At 41.3% G+C, this 19,843-nt stretch overlaps 1 protein-coding gene across 3 annotated transcripts in view; it reads right to left on the bottom strand.

Annotated features, from left to right (window-relative positions):
- Window positions 1-1,322: 1,322 nt before the first annotated feature.
- LOC124608658 (putative epidermal cell surface receptor) overlaps window positions 1,323-19,843 on the bottom strand; it is a 412,883-nt gene continuing 394,362 nt past the window's right edge. For all 3 annotated transcript variants that reach the window (XM_047140005.1, XM_047140004.1, XM_047140006.1), the window contains one exon: window positions 1,323-3,429. In XM_047140005.1, coding sequence (XP_046995961.1) covers window positions 3,422-3,429 — 8 coding nt within the window. In that variant the 3' untranslated portion in view covers window positions 1,323-3,421. The remainder of the gene's footprint in view (window positions 3,430-19,843) is intronic.

The raw sequence follows: 19,843 nt of genomic DNA, 5'->3' as shown, positions 1-19,843 counted from the left end.
CTAAAACTCACACAGCTATGTGCATGTAGGAATCTGGCAGCTCGCCAGTGCCAGAAAAAATTTTCCAGGTAGATTCTGGCTGGCTAGCTCTCTCTGCTTATACACCAAACGGCAATTCTCCCAGTAGTCAGAAGTGGGAAAAGGCACTTTGTATATATGATTTTAGCTCTGTGCATGCGCAATATGCTGTCTGGCAGCATGTCCTGTTTAAAAAATAGCTCTCTCTCTCTTTCCAAGCATTAATCCCAACTTAGGGGTCTGCTGTTATCCCCCCCCCTGAATGGAATGTATGTACCCCGACTGTCTGCATGTAGTGTAAGCCATGGAATAGTGCGAACGTGTTTCAAATGTCTGCGATTCATGTAACTGAGGTGGAACGTGGGCCTGGTAGTCACCTAGCAGGAGGTGGAAAACCGCCTAAAAACATCCAGGCTGGCTGACACACCGGACCTCATCATTAGTCCACCGGACAGATTCGATCCGGGGCCGGCACGCCTACCCAAGTCCAGGAAGCAGCGCGTTAGAGCTCTCGGCTACCGTGGCGGGTCTGTTTAAAAAATTGCTATTAAGGAATAATTAAGAACTGAGTAAAACCTGCGTTTATGCTGAATTCACATATTTTTGAAGCTGTGCTCACACCTTTTTTTGCTGGCAATCAGCATGTTAAAAACTCGCTTTAAAAAATATCAGTACCAAGGCTCCCAAGTGTGTGCTTCCTAGAAGAGATTTTCCAACAGAATCAAGGAAAAGAAAACTTACTTGTGATGAATGGATCTCATACTAAGGTGGTGTCTAATATACATTAGTGTGGGTCATTTATTGAAATGTGAGAATTTAGTGTAGATACAGTAAGTCTTTCATTCAAGCTGCAATTTCGCACAAACATTTCAATAACATCATGTCTCTTGAACAGAGAGCCATGTTGGGAAAGAAATTACATCGAGTTGTATGGATGAAGACCTTGAGGATAATGTCAAAATAGCCTATTATTTGAATGCTTCTTAAAATGACCATAAATTGATTTAAAAATATTTTCGTGTACAAAAATAATGTGATGAATATTATGAAAAAAATCCTGGTTTCCTGCAGAAATTCAAGGTCTTTCCTAGTTTTTTTCAAATTCGAGGCTTTTTCCCAGGTTTCAAGGTTTGGTGGTCACCCTGTGTTTGTTTTGTATTGGTGACATGTATTTAATCATTAATTTCCTTAAGGATACATGAAGAGAGCTGCAGAAATGAATTAGAGGAGTATGGTTTGCTGTTTGCTATGGCTTTGATCTGTCACTAATTATACAGTCGCTTGACTGACTGAAGTAATTCCCATTTGTTTTAAGTAATTTTATTATTTCAAAATATATACAGACTATGAAAACTTCTATAAATATATGAGCAATAAACAGACTGACACAACTGAATGTAGAAAACAAATTTGTTAGAAGTTATGGACATGTATTGATTTCTTTTCGTTTAAATATTATCTAAATTTAAACATTTTGTATAGTCTTCACTTATAAATGAAACACATAGAAAGTAAAAAAGTTATTGAGTAAAATGATTAAGATCACATGGATGATACTGAAGATTTATTGTCTTTGGCACATGAAATGAAAATAAGATTAAATAAAAAAAATTTTCAGTATAGTAACATACAAGCAACATAGCAAAAATACTGTTTAACATCAAAAGTTCTTCGTAAATTGCCATCTGACCTCCTCATGGTAGGTAAGACTATACAGTGTTACTCTTCCTATATAAACGATAAACAGGAAAATTGTTTAAAGATTTCATATTTCTACAATTTTGGTTCGTTTCTCTTGCCACATCAATGGAGAGATTATTCTGTGGGGGAAGTGTGTAATACAAATTCTTGATTCAGAACAAAGTTTTTTTTTCTATTAGCACTATGTGTGCTTACAGCAGGACAGTTGCAGATTTTTGTGATTTAATAATTGTTACTTGCTCAATTAATCGTAGCTTATGAAAACGTAATGTTTAAGCCAGTTGAGACAGTTTTGTTGACAAAATTCAATCAGTGGAACTGCCCCAGAGATTAAAGATCCAATGCTTCTTTTTTATACTCTTTCTTTTTCATTTTGAGATCATATACATTATTGTTAACCAGTATTTCTAATGATGTTTATCAAATGAAATACTCTGGTTACCAATTAGCATTAACTTTGATCTGCACTGAAATAAACTGTTTATCTTCAAACAACTGATTTGTGTACTATACAATTTTTTTGTCTGAATATTTCTTAAAGAATCATTTCCAATGGAAATATTGTCTTTTTGTATATGTTTGATATCTAGTAATGGATGACAACATTTCTGAATTCTAGAAGATCAATAATGAAAACAATAATTGCTTAAATTTTTAATAATTTTCGACATCTTACTCTAAGTGTGCTAAACACTGCTACGAAAAACCCAGTGAAGGAAACTATCTTGATTTTCATGTATGAAGAGAATGATCAAGGATGTATCACATGCTAAAATTATTGATTACTTGAATCAGGAAGGAAGGCATATATACATACATACAATAATGTTATTTGAATTCAAGTTTTTCAATAATTTAAAAATATAGAATGATACCTGCTCCATATTTACAATGCAAGTGCAATATAATTCTCTTTCAATGTTTTTATACAACTTATCAACACAATGCTGTACAATATTTTAATACATGTTCTTTTTGACTATGTTCAAATTAAATTCTCACCTGAAAACTACTCCCACACAAACAGCAGTATGGTTTTAACCATGAATGTTACATATATGCTCTGTAAACCGATAGCATATTATTAAGGTCTGATATTACAATGAGTGAATATACAGAAGTAAATGTGTGTTCTTATTCATAAAGAAAAAGAAGAACAGGCAAGGAAGTGCACTGTACTGCCTTGGGTGTTAGCTGATTAACCAAAGTATTCTAAAATTAGGAATGATAATTTCGAAAGAGCTCTGCATATAAAATAATACTCTCAGATATGCCTGTTATGCATATTGTATCTTGAGATGGTATTCTTAATGCATTATGTATCAAGACTTCCTCATGTGGAGACTCAAATGTAAGTCATTATATCCTAAAATACCAAAGATGGAAGCATTGCACAGGAAAATATAATTTCAAAGGCAAGTTGTATCAGTATGAACAGATCTTGTCTCTTGTCCACAAACTTGACTCTGTTCACTTAGCACTAGGACACTTCGATCATTGTTCAAGTAATAGTTTTGCTAAAAGGATCCAGATTTGTTATGAACAGAATCCTGTCAACATTTTGCGCTCACTTATCATATATGAACATACTCAACAAATATTTGCTGTGGTTCACATTCAGTCTTCATATTTGAGGTCATTGTCTCCTTATGGTGCTTCTGACCTCGTTACTGAATTTCCATTGGTTGTAGGTCCAGTACTGTCACAGGTCTGAAATGTTAAAAACATTTCATACATGATTTTAAATATAATGGCAAACACACACAATTAAATACAGATAAAAATTACTTAATTTTCACCTTGAGTATTGAAAAAAATTCCATAATGTGAAAATGCATGAAAAATAATGAAACTGTCACTGCATCATACGCTTAACTTTCACAACTGTAAGTTGATACAGTATTTACAAGTTACAGTCCATAGAGTCATGAGGATGTGTAAATTACTAATACTATGAGTGTCATTCGGAAAGTAAAGAATTTCTCTTTTCTACAGATATTTTTGTATGATATAATTAAATGAAACTGTATTTTACATACAATTTGACACCCAGGCTACTTTTCTATGCCTCCCACATACTCAGTTGCCATTAAGTTGTTGAACGACTGACTAATGACTTCTTTTAAGTTTATCATCACTTCTGTAGCATTGTCCACTCAAAAAAAAAATCAGTTTGGGGATTAAGTCTGGGGCTGAGTCCAGACTGTATGGCCGATGTTGAAACTTCTCCCAATGAAACTGCTGAAGCATGTCCTGTGTCACTCCTGCTGCATGTGGACATGCATTATTGTGAAAGAGGATGACTCCACTAGTTATCACTCCATGGCACTTGTTTATAATGGCATGGTGAAGTCGCTAAAGTGTTTGACAGTAGGCCGCTACATTTAGGGTCTCATCTCTAGGCATGTAGTCGATGAGCAGAATAACCTTACAATCTTGAAACACCGTAGCCACAATCTTTATGGTTAAAATTTTTTTTTTGTTTCATTGGTGATTGCAAATAATGCCATTCCATAGATTGGCACTTTGTTTCAGGTGCGAAATGTGATATCCAAGTCTCACCACCAGGGACGATGTGATTCTAAATTCAACACCATCCTTTTCGTACATCTGAGAAATGTCAATGCAGCTGGCATTTGTTTTGTTTCATGTTTGTGTAACCAAATTGAGAAAACCAATTGGCACACTGTTTTATAGCCCAGATCTGCACTAACAACGTCATAAAACACAATTGTTGAAATGACTGCAAAGAATGAGTGCAGTCCATTAAATTGTGAAATGCCTATCTTCTTGGAGTTTTGTTTCAATCCTTGCTTTGAGTGCATCAGTCACCATTGAGGGACAGCCTGAGCGATCTCCATTGCGAACATTTTTAGTCTGCGATTGAACATGATACATTACTTTCAAACTGACACTTTGTTCATCACATTACTGGAAACCTCAGTTATCCATCTACAAATTTAGATAGGCCAGACTTTTTGCACATTTCAAAAGTGGATAACACTGCACACCTCACACTTGGCAGGAGTTTCAATTTTGTCACACATTTTAAAGTCACACAGCTAAGTAGTCAGCAACTGTATTGGATGGTAGCTGCCGCCAAATTGAAGCAGATGAGTACCAAGTTCAGTCGTTGGTTGGTGATGGTGGTGGGGGTCATGGTCAAAACGTTCTTTACTTTCCAAATGACACTCATACATCAATTATTTGAAGAAAAATTAACTAAGAAAAGAGAAAGGAAGGATACCAGACAGTAATCACATTTTACATAAGTTCTATACTTGTCTTTAATTTCAGAAACGTTAGTCTTCTAGATGACATTAATATGACATGATCTGCTGAACTTAAATCCAGTGATAATGTTCCTTTATTGAAAAATGCAATGAGATTATAGACAGTAAGGCAGTATTTACAGAAAGTGCTGGATATTTAATATATCTGAACTTCTTTTTTTGCTTTTACTTGAAAGATATTAGAATACTTATGTAACTGTGAAATAAATGACTGGTAGTCCAAAATGGCTGAGAAGCTTAACTAGGGAAGCAGAAAATTTTTGTACAGTAATTCACGATTTTATTTTTCCTACAACATTTCAAGAAGTGGCCTAGTCATATTTATCCATGTGATAGGGAGCACTGAGAATCAAATTTAAGTATAAACAGTGACAGGCTTGAATAACGTTAACTAATAGTCTGGATGGAGACCAAATAGCAAAATAAAATTTAAAAAATAAGTAAAAAGTAGAACCGATAAGTTACCTTTACACTAATAAATTTGCCCCAAGGGGTTGGTTGAGTAACACTGTTTGTTAAAGTCACTTCGAGTGCTTGGTTAATAATATCCCATTAGTAGGTATTTTTATGATGACAAGTGATGAAAAATATCAGAGCAATAAATAACACATGCCTTCTTCCTGATATAGTCTTTAACTTATTCTACATCCCTAAAGGTTTTAATCCATAATGTGTCAATGGTTGGATGAATAAATTATTGATAACTGAGTCCAAGATAAGTATAGATTACATGGCAGTACAGTTCAAGAAACGAAAAGAAAAGAAAGAGAAACTTGTTAAAATCTTAGACCTTGTAACTATGTGTGCCTTATATAGAGCCTACAAGTAGATACACTGCATGGGTATGGCCTTTTTATACTATCCACCCTTTATACTTCTTTTGCTTATGTTTCATTTAGCATTAGCAGCATCATTATAGCATAGGGAGTGCAATACCAAATATTCAAAGCATTCTGGCCTGTTCCTTGAAATAAAACAGATTGGTTAATTAACACTGAAGAGCCAAAGAAACTGGTACACCTGCTTAATATTGTGTAGGACTCCTGTGAGCATGCACAAGTGCCACAACACAATGTGGCATAGACTCAACTAATGTCTGAAGTAGTGCTGGAGGGAATTGATACCATGAATCCCGCAGGGCTGTCCATAAATCCATAAGAGTATGAGGGGTGGAAATCTCTTCTGGATAGAAGCTTAATAGAACCTTGCAAGGCGTCCAGATATGCTCAGTAATGTTCATGTCTGGGGAGTTTGGTGGCCGGTGGAAGTGTTTAAACTCAGAAGAGTGTTCCTGGAGCCAGTGTGTAGCAATTCTGGATGTGTGGGGCATTGCATTGTCCTGCTGGAATTACACAAGTCAGAATGCACAATGAACATGAATGGATACAGGTGATCATACAGGCTGCTTACATCACTCCAACTCTATACACCCCACACCATTACAGAGCCTCCACCAGTTTGAAGAGTCCCCTGCTGACATGCAGGGTCATGTATTCATGTTGTTTTCTTCATATCTGTCCATGTCCATCCGCTTGCTACAATTTGAAACGAGACTTGTCCCATCAGGCAACATGTTTCCAGTCATTAACAGTCCAATTTCAGTGTTGACGGCCCCAGGCAAAGTATAAAGCTTCATGTTGTACAATCATCAAGGGTACACAAGTGGGCCTCCAGCTTCAAAAGCCCATATCGATGATGTTCTGTTGAAAGGTTCACATGCTGACATTTGTTAATGGCCCAACATTGAAATCTGCAGCTATTTGTGGAAGTGTTGCACTTCTGTCATGCTGAATGATTGTCTTCAGCTGTCATTGGTCCCGTTCTTGGAGGATCTTTTTCAGTCTGCAGCAATGTCAGAAATTCGATATTTTAGCAGATTCCTGATATTCACGGAAAATTCATAAAACTGACATATGGGAAAATTACCACTTCACTGCTACCTCAAAGACGCTGAATCCCATCACTCATGTGCCAAATCATGTTCAAACATCATGTTCAAACTCACTTAAATCTTGATAACATACCATTGTAGCAGCAGTAACCAATCTAACAGCTGTGTCAGACACTTGTCTTATATAGCTACTGCTGACTGCAGTGCCGTATTCTGACTGTTTATGTATCTCTGTATTTAAATACGCATGCCTATACAAGTTTCTTTAGTGCTTCTGTGTACCACTCAGGTGCATCTCGTTCAAATGACTTTCTCCCAGATATATCATCTTTATTTTCAGCTTTTGGTAGGCATGCTTCTTTCAAAACATATTCTTTGGACCCAAATCAAATCATTGTCTTCGTATTATCATAACAAAACATTTACCATGCTCCCTTCAAGAGCAAGTTGCAGTTGTACAATGTAGTGTCACTACATAATCTTTGAGCAAAGGTAATAAGTCTTTAGCAAGATCAATAAGAAGTACTGAGAAAGTCACTATAGAACAGTGCATTCACAGCTGCTGGCTTGTAGGCACCAGTGTGGTGATATGTGGATCACAATGACACTCATGCAAGCGGACTGCGAAATGAAGGTAGCCAAGCACAACAGTAAACTGAATCATACAGTGGGTCAGTCTTCACTGAATTTTGAGGCAGAGGGACTTCTTGTCACTTGAGACCAGCAGCACCACTATGACACCAGAGTTACACTGGACAGTGAGATCTATGGGCATCACCAGCACCAGCCATTGATTTGAAACTGGGCTGCACCTGCTGCCAGCACTAAGTCCTACACAGGACTTGATGCCACCACCCCATTGACCTGCCATACATGCCTACTGCCACCAATGTTGACTTCCTAGCAGGACTTGATGCCTCAGTCCCAGCCACCATCCAACTCTTTCCAGAGGTCAGCTAATTGAACCCTATGCACAGCCATCTCCACACATTGCCGCACTGATGTGTGCAGAGTGAGAGACCATCAGCATTTCACACCACTGAGGGAAGTAGTAGGATGTCAACAGCTGAGGCCTCCAAATGCTGCAAAGCCTGCCCCCTGTCAGCATTGTAAGGTGTCTGCTCAGCATCCAGCATGGAAGATGCCACCCATATATCAGTGCAAGTCAGGGACAACAGAGAGAGAGAGAGAGAGAGAGAGAGAGAGAGAGAGAGAGAGAGAGAGAGAGAGAGGCATGTTTGCCTCATTGAGCTATGAGAGGTCGTGTACTGGAGTAAAATAAAACCATTCTTTACTATCAACAGTGTTTCCACTGGGTACTCCAGCCCCTAAGAGTGGTGTCAGCAATGCCAACATCACCACAATCAACAGCAGAGGGTGTGCTACACTCACAGTGTAATGTCTGAGCCACAGCCTACAGTATTGTCATTTGGGGTCAGTGAGACTATTTTGTTCTTTTGTGGTGACAATCATGGGGTCAAGGATTAAGGGAGTGATAATAGAAGGGTAACTTTTGTAAAACCAAAGGAACTATTTGACTTTGTCACAGTTTAAGGGGAATTCTAGGGGTGATTGGTTAGTACCTGTGTGTTGTATGCAGTGCAATTTGCTTGGGCATTCTGCTCCACATGCCAAGTCTGTAATAGCAGTTTGCTTTACATGTAATCACTTTGGGCACATGGTCAAGCAGTACAGAGTGTCCAGGTGGCTCAGGATTAGACAGAAGAAGTAGGTTGGTAGTATAGGTAGTTGCAGAGTGTTCTATGTGGGTTACTGGTGGAATGTTATTTTTGTGTTGTTTTTGATGTATTAGTTCTGAGTCACGAAGATGAGTGACGGAGAGGCAGTGCCAAAATGAAAAACACAGTGTCACCAGTGAGGAAGCTTGTACAGTCATTCATGACTATGTAGCTCAATTAAGGGTGGAAAAAGTGGTTTCAGGTAGTAAAGTTGTAGAGAAAAATGAGTAAATAGAGGTGTTAAGGTCACAGTCTCTAGGCGTGGATCCAGCAGTTGCTAGCCTTGTTTCTCTCTTTGCTGGTAGGTTGTATGAGGATGCGTTAGCATTTGTGGAGGATATGATGTCATTAGTTAACATATGGGATTGGTCTGATAAACAATTTTACAGGTAGCCTTGGTTCATTTAACAGCGGAAGCAAAATCATTAGTGCAGTGCACAGAGGTGTTGCAGACCAGAGATGTCTAGGATAGTGTGCTTTGGGGAATCTTACGATCACTGTACAGCAGCTAGATTAGCATTGGAGTATGAGGAAACTGATGTGTCAACAGATATAATGGATCAGAGAAACGTGTGTGTCGAATATAAAATGTTTTAATTGTGGTTGTACAGGGCACATGCAGAGACAGAGCTACCAGCCACAGAGGGGTAATATGGATGGAATGGACTCCATATGACTTAAGATGTATAGTAGCAGGTATGGTGTGGGTTAGCAGCAGGGTTACAGAGGTGGTCTGGGACATAAGAAGTACCCTAGAGCCGATGGAAGAAGTTCACAGTAAATACAAATGCAGTAAAAACAAATGCAGTGGCAGAATGTGCCCTAGCAGGTGTGACATGAGGGGGGGGGGGGGGGGGAGGACACGTTTCAATGGCCTCGAGAGAGTTTGTGGGTTGGAGGTGTTAGAACCCACCGTGCTACAAGTTGTGTGGAACAGGGGTAATGATATACAACCACTGAGGACAGTAATGATGAATTTTTTGTTTGAGACAACCAAGTTTAAGCAATATGTGGATATGGTGTCTCATATAAGCCAGCAGTAGACTTTCTGCATGCCATAATTAATCTTTGATGACTTATAGTGGAGCTTAGTGGAAAGATGTTCTGGCAAGGGGAATCTGTTGTCATTGTTGATCTGTCATGATGAGTGTAATGTGCAGGAAATCCAGTTAGAGTGCAAACAATGACATTAAGGCTTAATTTGCATGATTGTGTGTCAAGTGGCATCAGACAGTTGCTATGACTGAATGTGGAGCTTATCTTGCATAGTGGTAAGTTGTGTATAGTGGAACTGCTGGAGGATAGTGAGGTACTGGGTGCAGCATGTTCTTTGGTGAAATGTAGTATTATACATATAAAAGATAGGGACAGAGAGAAGGTAGTACCTTCCAAAGTGGGTAATTTTGGTGCTAAGGAGGTTAAGTTCTTGAGAAGAACATTGTTGGCTACATTGGAGATTCTAAATGAGGAAGATTCTCACACAGAGGGTGTGGACTATAAGAGGGCATAGGATGCTGCTAAGACTGCATGTCATAACAAACTGAAGCAATTACAGGGGACAGAAAGGATCTGTTTATCCACAAGGCCCATTGCCTGCTATGCCAGTAAAACAACACAGGATTCTCACAAGGAATGAAGCACTGGTGCATCAAAGCCCATACAGAATACCATGATAACTGCCACCAGTTTTGGGGGAATTTACAAATCAACATTTGGCTGACAGGATAACAGAAGTGAGTAGTAGCCCACGCAAACTGGGAATTGTGATAATGCCCAAGAAGTCTATGGCTTGAAGAAGTGTCCCTTTTGTTGCAATTATTGCCATTTGAATAGTAAGATTACGATAGATGCTTACCCAATTCTGAACATCACAGAGATTACAGATAATCCAGGGCAGTGCCAGTACTTCTTTACAATGGACTTGAGGAGTAGATACCATCACATTGAAGTTGTTCTGGAGAAAAAACCAAAAATGGCATTGTGCATCTTGGGGACACTATCAATACAGAAGGATCCTTCTGGGTTAAAAAATGCACTGGCAACATTCCAGTGTTTACTGGACATAGTGCTGAAAGGATTAAAAGCTTGTGAGTGTCTGGTGTATCTTGATGACATAACTGTCTTTTCAAGGAATATGCAAGAGCATAGGCAGTGACTCTTTGAAGTGTTCAAGAGGACACAAGTGGCTCATTTGACAATAAGTGTGGAGAAATGTCACTCTGCACAAGAAGTAGCCAACTGTATATGGCATGTGATTAGTAAGGATGGCATAAGAACTGATCCTATAATAGTGCAAGCAGTGGAAGATTTTCCAGTACCAGGAACAACCAAGGAGTCACAATGTTTTTTGGGCCTCACAAATTATTATAGATAGGTAATGAAGAGGTTTGTGTATGCTGCAAGCCCATTTATGCAATCATTGAAGAAGGGTGTTAAGTTTATGTAGTTGGAAGAATTTCAGGGAGCATTTGTCGAATTAAAAGAGGTGTTCACATCATATGTGGTGGTGGTGTAAGCAGACTTTCATACTGTAATGTGATGCATTGAGACATGCTCTTGGATGTGTTTTGAGCCAAGAGATTAATAGTCAAGAACACCCTGTTGCCTTTCTATCAGGACAATTGAATGCAACAGAGAGAAATTATTCTGTGACAGAGAGGGAAATGCTTAGTATGATGTAGGAAGTTCATGGTAGTGACAGACAATGCAGCTTTGAAGTGGTTACTACATTTGAAGGACCCATCCAGTAGACTGATGAGATAGGCATTAAAACTCAGTGAATTTCAGTATGAAGTAAACCACAAACCAGGGAAGAAACACTGCAATGCGGATGGGTTAAGCTGGAAGATAGGAACACTAAAAGCAGTAGTTCAGGATCTTGGGTAGTCGCAAGCAGCACATGCTGTAACAGTAGGGCAACAAACAGCAGTTTGCATACAAGACCGGTTATTGTGTAGAGAAATGAAATTAGGACAATGGGTGGTGGTGCAAACCGACTTGAAGCAAGAAATACTACATGAAATGCATGATCACATTTTACCGGTGCTTGGGGATGTAGAACAATGACTTGGAGAGTGGCAGAAAAGTACTGGTGGAAGGGAAGGAAGAATGATGTCCATTAATATGTCAGAAATTGTGTTGATTTTACAAAGAGGGCAGATTTAAATCAGAAGCAGATACTGTTATAGAGGTTGCCAGAAGAAATGGAACCATTTAGTTTCATTGGGGTGAACATGTTAGGCACATTCAGCCAAACACCAGCATGTAATCGTTTTGTGCTAACCATAAGAGACCAGTTTTCTCATTACAACAAGATGATGCTGATGCTGGACCAGCAGGCAGTCACAATCGTGCAGGAATTGGTTAATAGGTGGCTACTGAAGTTTGGAGTGCTGCGGACAATAATTATGAACCAAGGGATGTACTTCATGTTGAAGCCGATGAAGGAGTTGTGATGATTGTCAAAAGTAAAATCATTGAGAACTAGTCCATTTCATCCACATGCCAATGAACTCATGGAACAAGTTCATCAGACAAATAGAAGGAGGCTTTATTATTATGTGACTGCAGCATTCAGACTGGGACACACATCTGACCTTTGTAGTAAGTGTGTAAAACTCCAAAATGCACACTAACACAGCTTATGGGAAGAAGATGCCATCACCATTCAACATGAGTAGCCAGGAAAGAGGCTGGAAGGGGGGATTGGTCCAAGAATTTGCAGAAATGATGAGGGAAATGTGAAGAAGGGTCCATGGAGCAAATAGTAAGGCACTGGAGAAGCAGGAAGAGGCCCTGAAGCTAGTGGAGATATTACTTCAGTATAAAGTAGGCCAATCGATCACACTGTCGAGCCCATATGCTCCAAAGGGAGAAACGAAAAAGTTTGTAACACGGCACAAGGGCCTGTACTACAGTAATTCAAACCACACCACTACTAAATGTACAGCTGCAGCTGCCAAGTAGGTGAACAATTGTGAATGGTATCATTTAAACCATTCAAGGGTGCATCAGAGGCAAATCCATGAGAGGCTGAGCAGGAAAATATCAGCAGTACAAACACTGCGTCAAGATCTAGGGGAGTGGCAAGCAACACAGAGTGCCAATAAAGAGTGTGAGACAGTTTAGCAACCAACAGCAGTTTAGCGAGGAAAGAGGCAAAGATGAAGAAGAAGCAGAAGGATGAGCAGCAGGAGAGTGAGATCCAGATACCGAATGCTCAGTATGCATTGAGACCAAAGAAGTAACTGATATGTATTGTGATTTTATGATTTCTGAGTATTGTTGTTTTGTGTAGAATGTAGGGCATTAAAGTTGTTTTAGATAAGGTTATAAGAGTATGCCTATGTTAGGGTAGGATTTACTGTTAGTGTATTAAGATATGCTGTTCAGAGACAGCAGGCTTCTGAGGGAAGAGAAGATGATCTGTCCTAAAGTTGCTATATGGAAGGAAGGCTGGAAATGATGAATACTGGTATTGGCAGTGTTGTACTTCTTCACTGGGGCACGGAGCAAGGGCGCTGCAAGATCACCACCTAAAGAGTGTAGTTCTATTTTCCAGACAACCAGAAATGCTGTTATCCAGTCACATATGGTTATTAAGTTTAGTGTTTAATGTGTAGGAGTTGCAGAATGAAAATAGGAGGCTGGAGGAGGTGTTATCAGGGGTTACAACAGTTAGCAGATAGTGTGAGACCAAGAAATGTCTCAAAAGAGAACAGGAACTTGCTTGGAACATAAGCACGACTAAAGGAGCAGATCCAGGAGGTGATCTGAGGGGTACTGCATGAGTCCAGGAGAGTGAAAAGAGGATGGTTTGATGCTGGGGATACAATACTGAAGACCATCTTCAGGACAGCATTCGATTTCAATATAACAAATTGAATAAAACTGCAGAGGCTGGAAAGGGGTCAGTGGACTGTGGAGGGGCATTCCACACAGATTGTGAACTTTAAGAGCAGCATGTTAAACAACAAATACTTGTTGACATAAAAGTTTTCTGAAGATCGTACCACAATGTAATATAAAAAATTATGCTACGGGAATCAACGTTTCCACCATGGTTACATCAGTAGACCCAGAAGAAGATCACTGTAATCATGGCTGAAATGTTGGTTTCTCCAGTATAGTTTTAGTTTTTTATATGATGATAATGAATTTACCAGAGCCTCAGGACGCACTCTAAACTGGGCTTTGGAAGTGGTGCAAACGTGGATGCAAGTAATAGATGCAAGAATAATGATACAAGACTGTTGCAGTCACTAGGTGATAGTATATGGGATGGGGCAGTTACCTGAGCAGTATCAAAAATGGTTGTGAAAATGTAAGGAAAATTACTGCCAGAAACACAGCTGGTAGTGGAGCTGAACAGCCAGAATTGGCCATTCTATTACTATGGTGCTATGGTGGGTGTAATGACAGATAACACACCATTGTACATATCAGTAAAGATACTGGTATACTGGTAGCAAGCAAGCAAGCATACAGTCTTTAAGTGCCACATGATGCATACTTATCCGGTGAAGTTAGTGGCAGTTGGAAAATTTGTACAAGTGATAGGAAGGTTGCTACTACTGGCAGAAGATGGGGATCAACACATGGTGTGACCTAGGGTGAGTTTCAGCAATGTCAGATTGGGGTAGCCACTGTATGCCCAACTCATGAGACTGCAAAAAGTAGGAGCACATGCACCCCACAGCTGTTTAGATGCAAAAAAAACACAGTGACATACCTGCTGTAAAGAGGACATTGAACCAGAACCATATTTTCAGAGAGTGAGTTTATATTGGATATACTCAGTGTACAATACATAGTAGTGGTTGCTAGGTGCTATGAGCTAGGGAAACTCATGGGGGCAGGACATTTAGAGTTGTGAGGTAGTGGACTGTTAATCAATAGGATTGTGTGAGGTATTATGGATCCATGTGTGGCAGTTATTGACTGCAAGAGTCGACCGCCTCATCTTTGAGAATGAACTTCTTTGAAAACTGTTAATCTCAGTGTGTTCTGACTCTGTATTCGAGCGGCTGTGTTTGTACCAACAGGATAAAATAAAGTTAATTCATTATAAACGACCAAATACTTAATGTTGGGTTCGATATTACCATACGTAACATCCCGATCCCCATACTGGTGACCCCAACGCTCACAAACGCCGCTTACGATCCCAGAAATGTGTACTGGAACATCACCATAGACAAACAATGCAGCAACCCTTTGTCGGATTTCGGCGTCCATCGACTTCGCATCGTGCCGCATCTGGATGCAGTGTACAGGAAGTGTAATTAGTGTGTAAATTCCTGACTCTTGTGTGAATCGTGCTTTTTGGTAACTTTCGTCACCTTCTCACACATCGACAATGCAACCGAGACACACACGTCGTCTGTCGAAACCCACTCAACGCATCGGTAATTTCACTTCCGGGCAGTGCAGTGCTCCTTCGCCGATTAATTTGGACTATTTTGACCTGCTTTTGTGAAATGAATTAACTTTGTGCAGTGCTTTGATACTGCAACAAACGGGGTCTATGTTGCAAATCCCAGTTCGCACGAACTCCGAACTACAGCTAAATTGCATGCCTGGTCGAATTCACAGGAACAGTTTCATCAAGGACATCCTACTGACCAATGACAATGCACCAATTACACCGACAACAATGCTGGCTGTTTCTCAGTGCAACACTGTATGTGCCACACCTCCCTCTACGCAGCACCCGAGCCGCACCGACTCTGCCCGACCGCTACCGACAGCGACGTCACGGCCGCCGCCTGCTGGCTCACTTACCTTGACCCAGTCAAAACAAACAGCTGCGTGAAATGCGATCCCGCCATGGCTACCACACCCGCATCTTGTCAACAACTCGCCAACACTATGCATGCTTACTGCCCGGCCGTTCACTACTCGATCGCGCCCGCGACTTGTTCACCCACACTAGAATACGATTTCAGCCGTATCAATGCTTCACACAGCAGTGAACGTGTTCTCACTCTGCTGCCGCCGAGTACTGAGTTTCACATTCACGATCGCACACACGATCTCTTCTACTCAAACTGTTATGTCAATACTATGCCGCCGATCTTGTCTTGTACACCACGGTACCCTTTGATAGAGACAGATTCTGCTTTCGACCCCATCTTACTCAGTGATACACAGCAGACTGCTTCATGACATACATTTTTGCCTGAACAACTGCAACAGCTACGTGAGCAAATTGCGACATACAACTTGTTGGTACAAAATCAGTTACACATGCTGCAGCCGACACCGACCGAGCACAACATGCAACGAGATGCTCCTGTCATTGTTCCGCCTCCGACTGCTGACGATCCTTTGCCGTTACTACCAGCTACAACTAATACCCTGACGATCATGCTAAATGGATCTATGTCCCAGATGTCACAACTGTCATCATCATGCTGCCTCAAGTGGAAATTCTACGTTACTTATGTGATACAAGCAACTTATTTACGCTGCTGCCTCCTTTCCTTGGTAGTTCCAGACACTTTGTTTCTGTACCACGGCATAACCAGCCCCATTCGAGTGCTGCTTGCTTTGCCGCCCTCTTCCTACCTCCGCAATGTACGACCAACACATCTGCCGTTTCTGCTTCGACGAGTTAGCATCTTTCCGCTCCGACACATGACCATGCAGCAGTGTCATGCGAGCAGCTTGCAGCCTTTTGACTCGACCGCAGTGCCGACAGCGACAGCACACACGCAGCTCCAGTTCCATCAAACTGTGTTGCCTCTCCACCACGGACCAGTAGTTCATCCGCTGATTCAACTTCTTCACGTTCACATTATGTCTCATCGCCTTCCTGTACCGACCATGGTTTTGCCGGCCACGTTCGCCTTCCACCACCTCTCGCCATCACCATGCCCCATGCACAGGGCCACAGGCCACGCCGCCCCCCCCCCCCCCCCTTCCCCACACTTTTGATAACGATAACGGCTGTTTCGCACATCAAAATACCGACACTGTCAACTCAGCTTGGAACATCCTGCCATCTACCGCTGTAACACACTCACCGTCTATGGACTCTGAGGTGACACTTCCGTCTACACCGAAGTCATCCACCGCCAAGGTCAGTCATGTGCAGCTTGCTGTTTCCTCCCCTGCTGCGACATCAAGCGCCTCTATAACTCCGTCATTACCACGGTGCTCGCCGGCAAATACTTTGGCAATACATCGCATCGCATCGCATCTTCGACGCACTCCGCGCCTTTGATCGGATCAAAACCCCGCTGCGCCGCACAGCCTCGGCACGACGATGTTCTCCCCACCGACGCACCGCTGCCTTCTGCTTCCACCATGCCATCAGCAGCATGGCACGGTCAACCTGTGGACACCTTCCGTGCCTCCATCCCTCCGCTGGTCGTGCCTACCAAGACATCGAGAAACGGTCTGATCGCGCCTCGCACTAGCCCCTGCGACGACACAATCGGTCACGCGCACCTGCGCCATCAGCCGGCCGGGTATACACATACCTCTCATCATCCTTACCGTGCTCTGCACTACCGGCGGTTATCGACCGCATCACGTTTGAGAACGAACTTCTTTGAAAACTGTTGATCTCAGTGTGTTCTGAACTCTGTATTCGAGCGGTTGTGTTTGTACTGACACGATCAAAATAAAATTAATTCATTATAAACGACCGAATACTTAATGTTGGGTTCGATATTACCGTACATAACATCCCGATCCCCATATGTGTTTCATTTAGTAGCTAATATGATGCGAGTTACTCTGTTGAATGTGACAGCCTCAGCTATATGGGCCACACAAACCTCTATAGATGTTGCCCAAACAGAATCTTACTATCCTTAATGACACCTAGAAACTGAGCTGGGACTGTTAATACCAGTACAGGAGGGATAGATCACTGCAGAGCAATTGTTGCAGCATGTGTAACAGCATTGGGATACTAGACATCAGGTAACTGGACCTTTTGGAGTGTCACAGTTCCTAGTGCCAGTGTAACTCTGATTTTGCTTTGCTTAGCTCCAAAGTATTTGAAATGACAAGCCGTGCAAAAATGTGATCCAGCCGTACTTCAAGTTCCTGCAGAATAAACTCCACAAGCGAGGGATGAAAAATAGATTTACAAAACTCTGAATTAATACATTAATTGCATAGTAGTTAAGATTAGCCAATTTAGTATGATGTTCTTGTTTTACAGTTTAAGGGTAAAGGAAATTATAGTGGAGAATTGTAACAAAGTGACACCCAAGGGACCATATCTTCTCTGTGGAGGGGCACACTGTGGTGTCATTACCCAGTCTTTGAACAAGAATAATAAGTCTTTAGCAACAGTAAGAAAAATTAGCAGCCTTGAATCAGAAGGCACCAGTTCTGTTACATGTGGGTCACAATAAGAAACACACGAGGGGTAGCAAGACAAAGATAGCCGAGTGCAGCAGCAAATTGCACCACACAGTGGTAACCGCATGGCAAGCAGGATGGTATCACGACACCAGCACAAGTCTCTTGTAATTGGTGATGTGATTAGGTACCAGGTTTTAGTGAAACAAATGAATGCCAGAAGCATATAAATAAACATTAATTTTGAGGCAGAGGGCCTAATATCACCACGGAGCAGCAGCACCCCTACAGTGCCAAAGCTACATAGGATAGTGAGATGATGGGGACATCAGCAGCAGCCCATGGTATGGAACCACGCTGCATCTGCCAGCAACACTAAGCCCTTCATGTGACTTGGTGCCACCATCCCACTGACCTGCCCTCCATTCCTGCTGCTGCTGATGCTGCGTTCCTAGTGGGATTTGACACCTCAGTGCCAGCCACAGTCTGATTCTTCCCAAAGGGCAGCAAGTTGAACCCCGTACATAGCCATCTCCACAAGCAGCCACAGTGATGAATGCAGAGCGAGAGGCCGCCAGGGCTTCACAACGCCAAGGATAGTAACGTGCCATTGACGTCAATGGCTGTGACCTCTAAAGGCTGCTGGCCTACTGTGGACCTGCTGTCAGCATCACAGAGTGCTTGTTCATCATCTTGAGTGGACACTACCACCCATATTTCAGAGCCATCCAGGTATATGAGAGAGAGGTGCGTTTGCCTTGCAGAGCTGCTACACATCATGTATTGGAGTCAAATAAAGTCATTCTTTATTGTCAACAGTGTTTCCACTGTGTCCTCAAGCCCACATCTCACCCCTGACTCTTTAGTATTTTCTCTTTCTCTCCCTCTTTCTTTTTATGTCCTCACCAGTTCTCCAGCTGCAGGTGTAGAGGAAATTTGTTACAGTGATTGCTAGCTGATATAGCCAGTATTGCTGCAATAACTCATACATCAACATTTGAAAAAAGTTTTATTTAATATTTGGAGATGTGTATAAACTCTGTTCTAAATTGTGAATAGTTTGTCAGGTGGTGTTGTAGAACATGGAAGCTAGTTGTAATCTATTGCACACTTCAGGATTTGTTTAACTTTCAAATTAAATAATCTGGATCTCCCCTCATTGCCAAACTAGCACTTTTTGTTTTGATGATGGTAAGTCACATTCTCTTAAATTCTTTTTGCAAAAACTCTACTGTGGGTTTCATCTTGCATTATTTCTTTACACTTATATCATCAGCAAACAGTAATGCATTTCTTTGAAATTAATTCACTGTATGAATTCCTTGACAACAACTGAATTAGGTTTAGATCTACTACCCAATAGTGCTGGACTGGGATTTGAAACTTGATTTCCTGCTAATTGTGAGTGTTCATTTTTAACACTTTGGCTGTCTGTGCGCACTGCCCACACTGACATATTTCCACATGTCTTACTGTCTACATCTTTATACTGTAGTCGGCTAAATTCATCGCCTTAGTGGACTATAATATAAGGATGTAGACAGTATGATATGTAGAAGCTTGTGTCAACCTGGAGAGTGTGCACAGATTGCCGAAGTGGTTAAGGTGGCAGCTTGCAATAACTGGGAAATCTGGGTTCAAGTACTGGCCCAGCATAAACAACAACAGCAACAACAACATCAACAGAAAGGACAGCATCAATGACGCCGGGAGCTACACCAGCAGCAGCAGCAAGCAACTCACCATATCCCAGTGAACGACCTACAAGGTGCAGAAAACCTGTCCTTCCAGAGGATTTTTGGTACCTCGCCAGGGCAAGGAACGGAGTATGACACCACAAAATGTAAATATAAATGTAACCAGTTCTCATCCCCATCACC

This window comes from Schistocerca americana, chromosome 1 (assembly GCF_021461395.2).
Source record: "Schistocerca americana isolate TAMUIC-IGC-003095 chromosome 1, iqSchAmer2.1, whole genome shotgun sequence".
In the NCBI taxonomy this organism is placed as follows: domain Eukaryota; kingdom Metazoa; phylum Arthropoda; class Insecta; order Orthoptera; family Acrididae; genus Schistocerca; species Schistocerca americana.
Note: the sequence above shows the minus strand (reverse complement) of the source record. Positions and strands in the feature narration are given on the sequence as shown.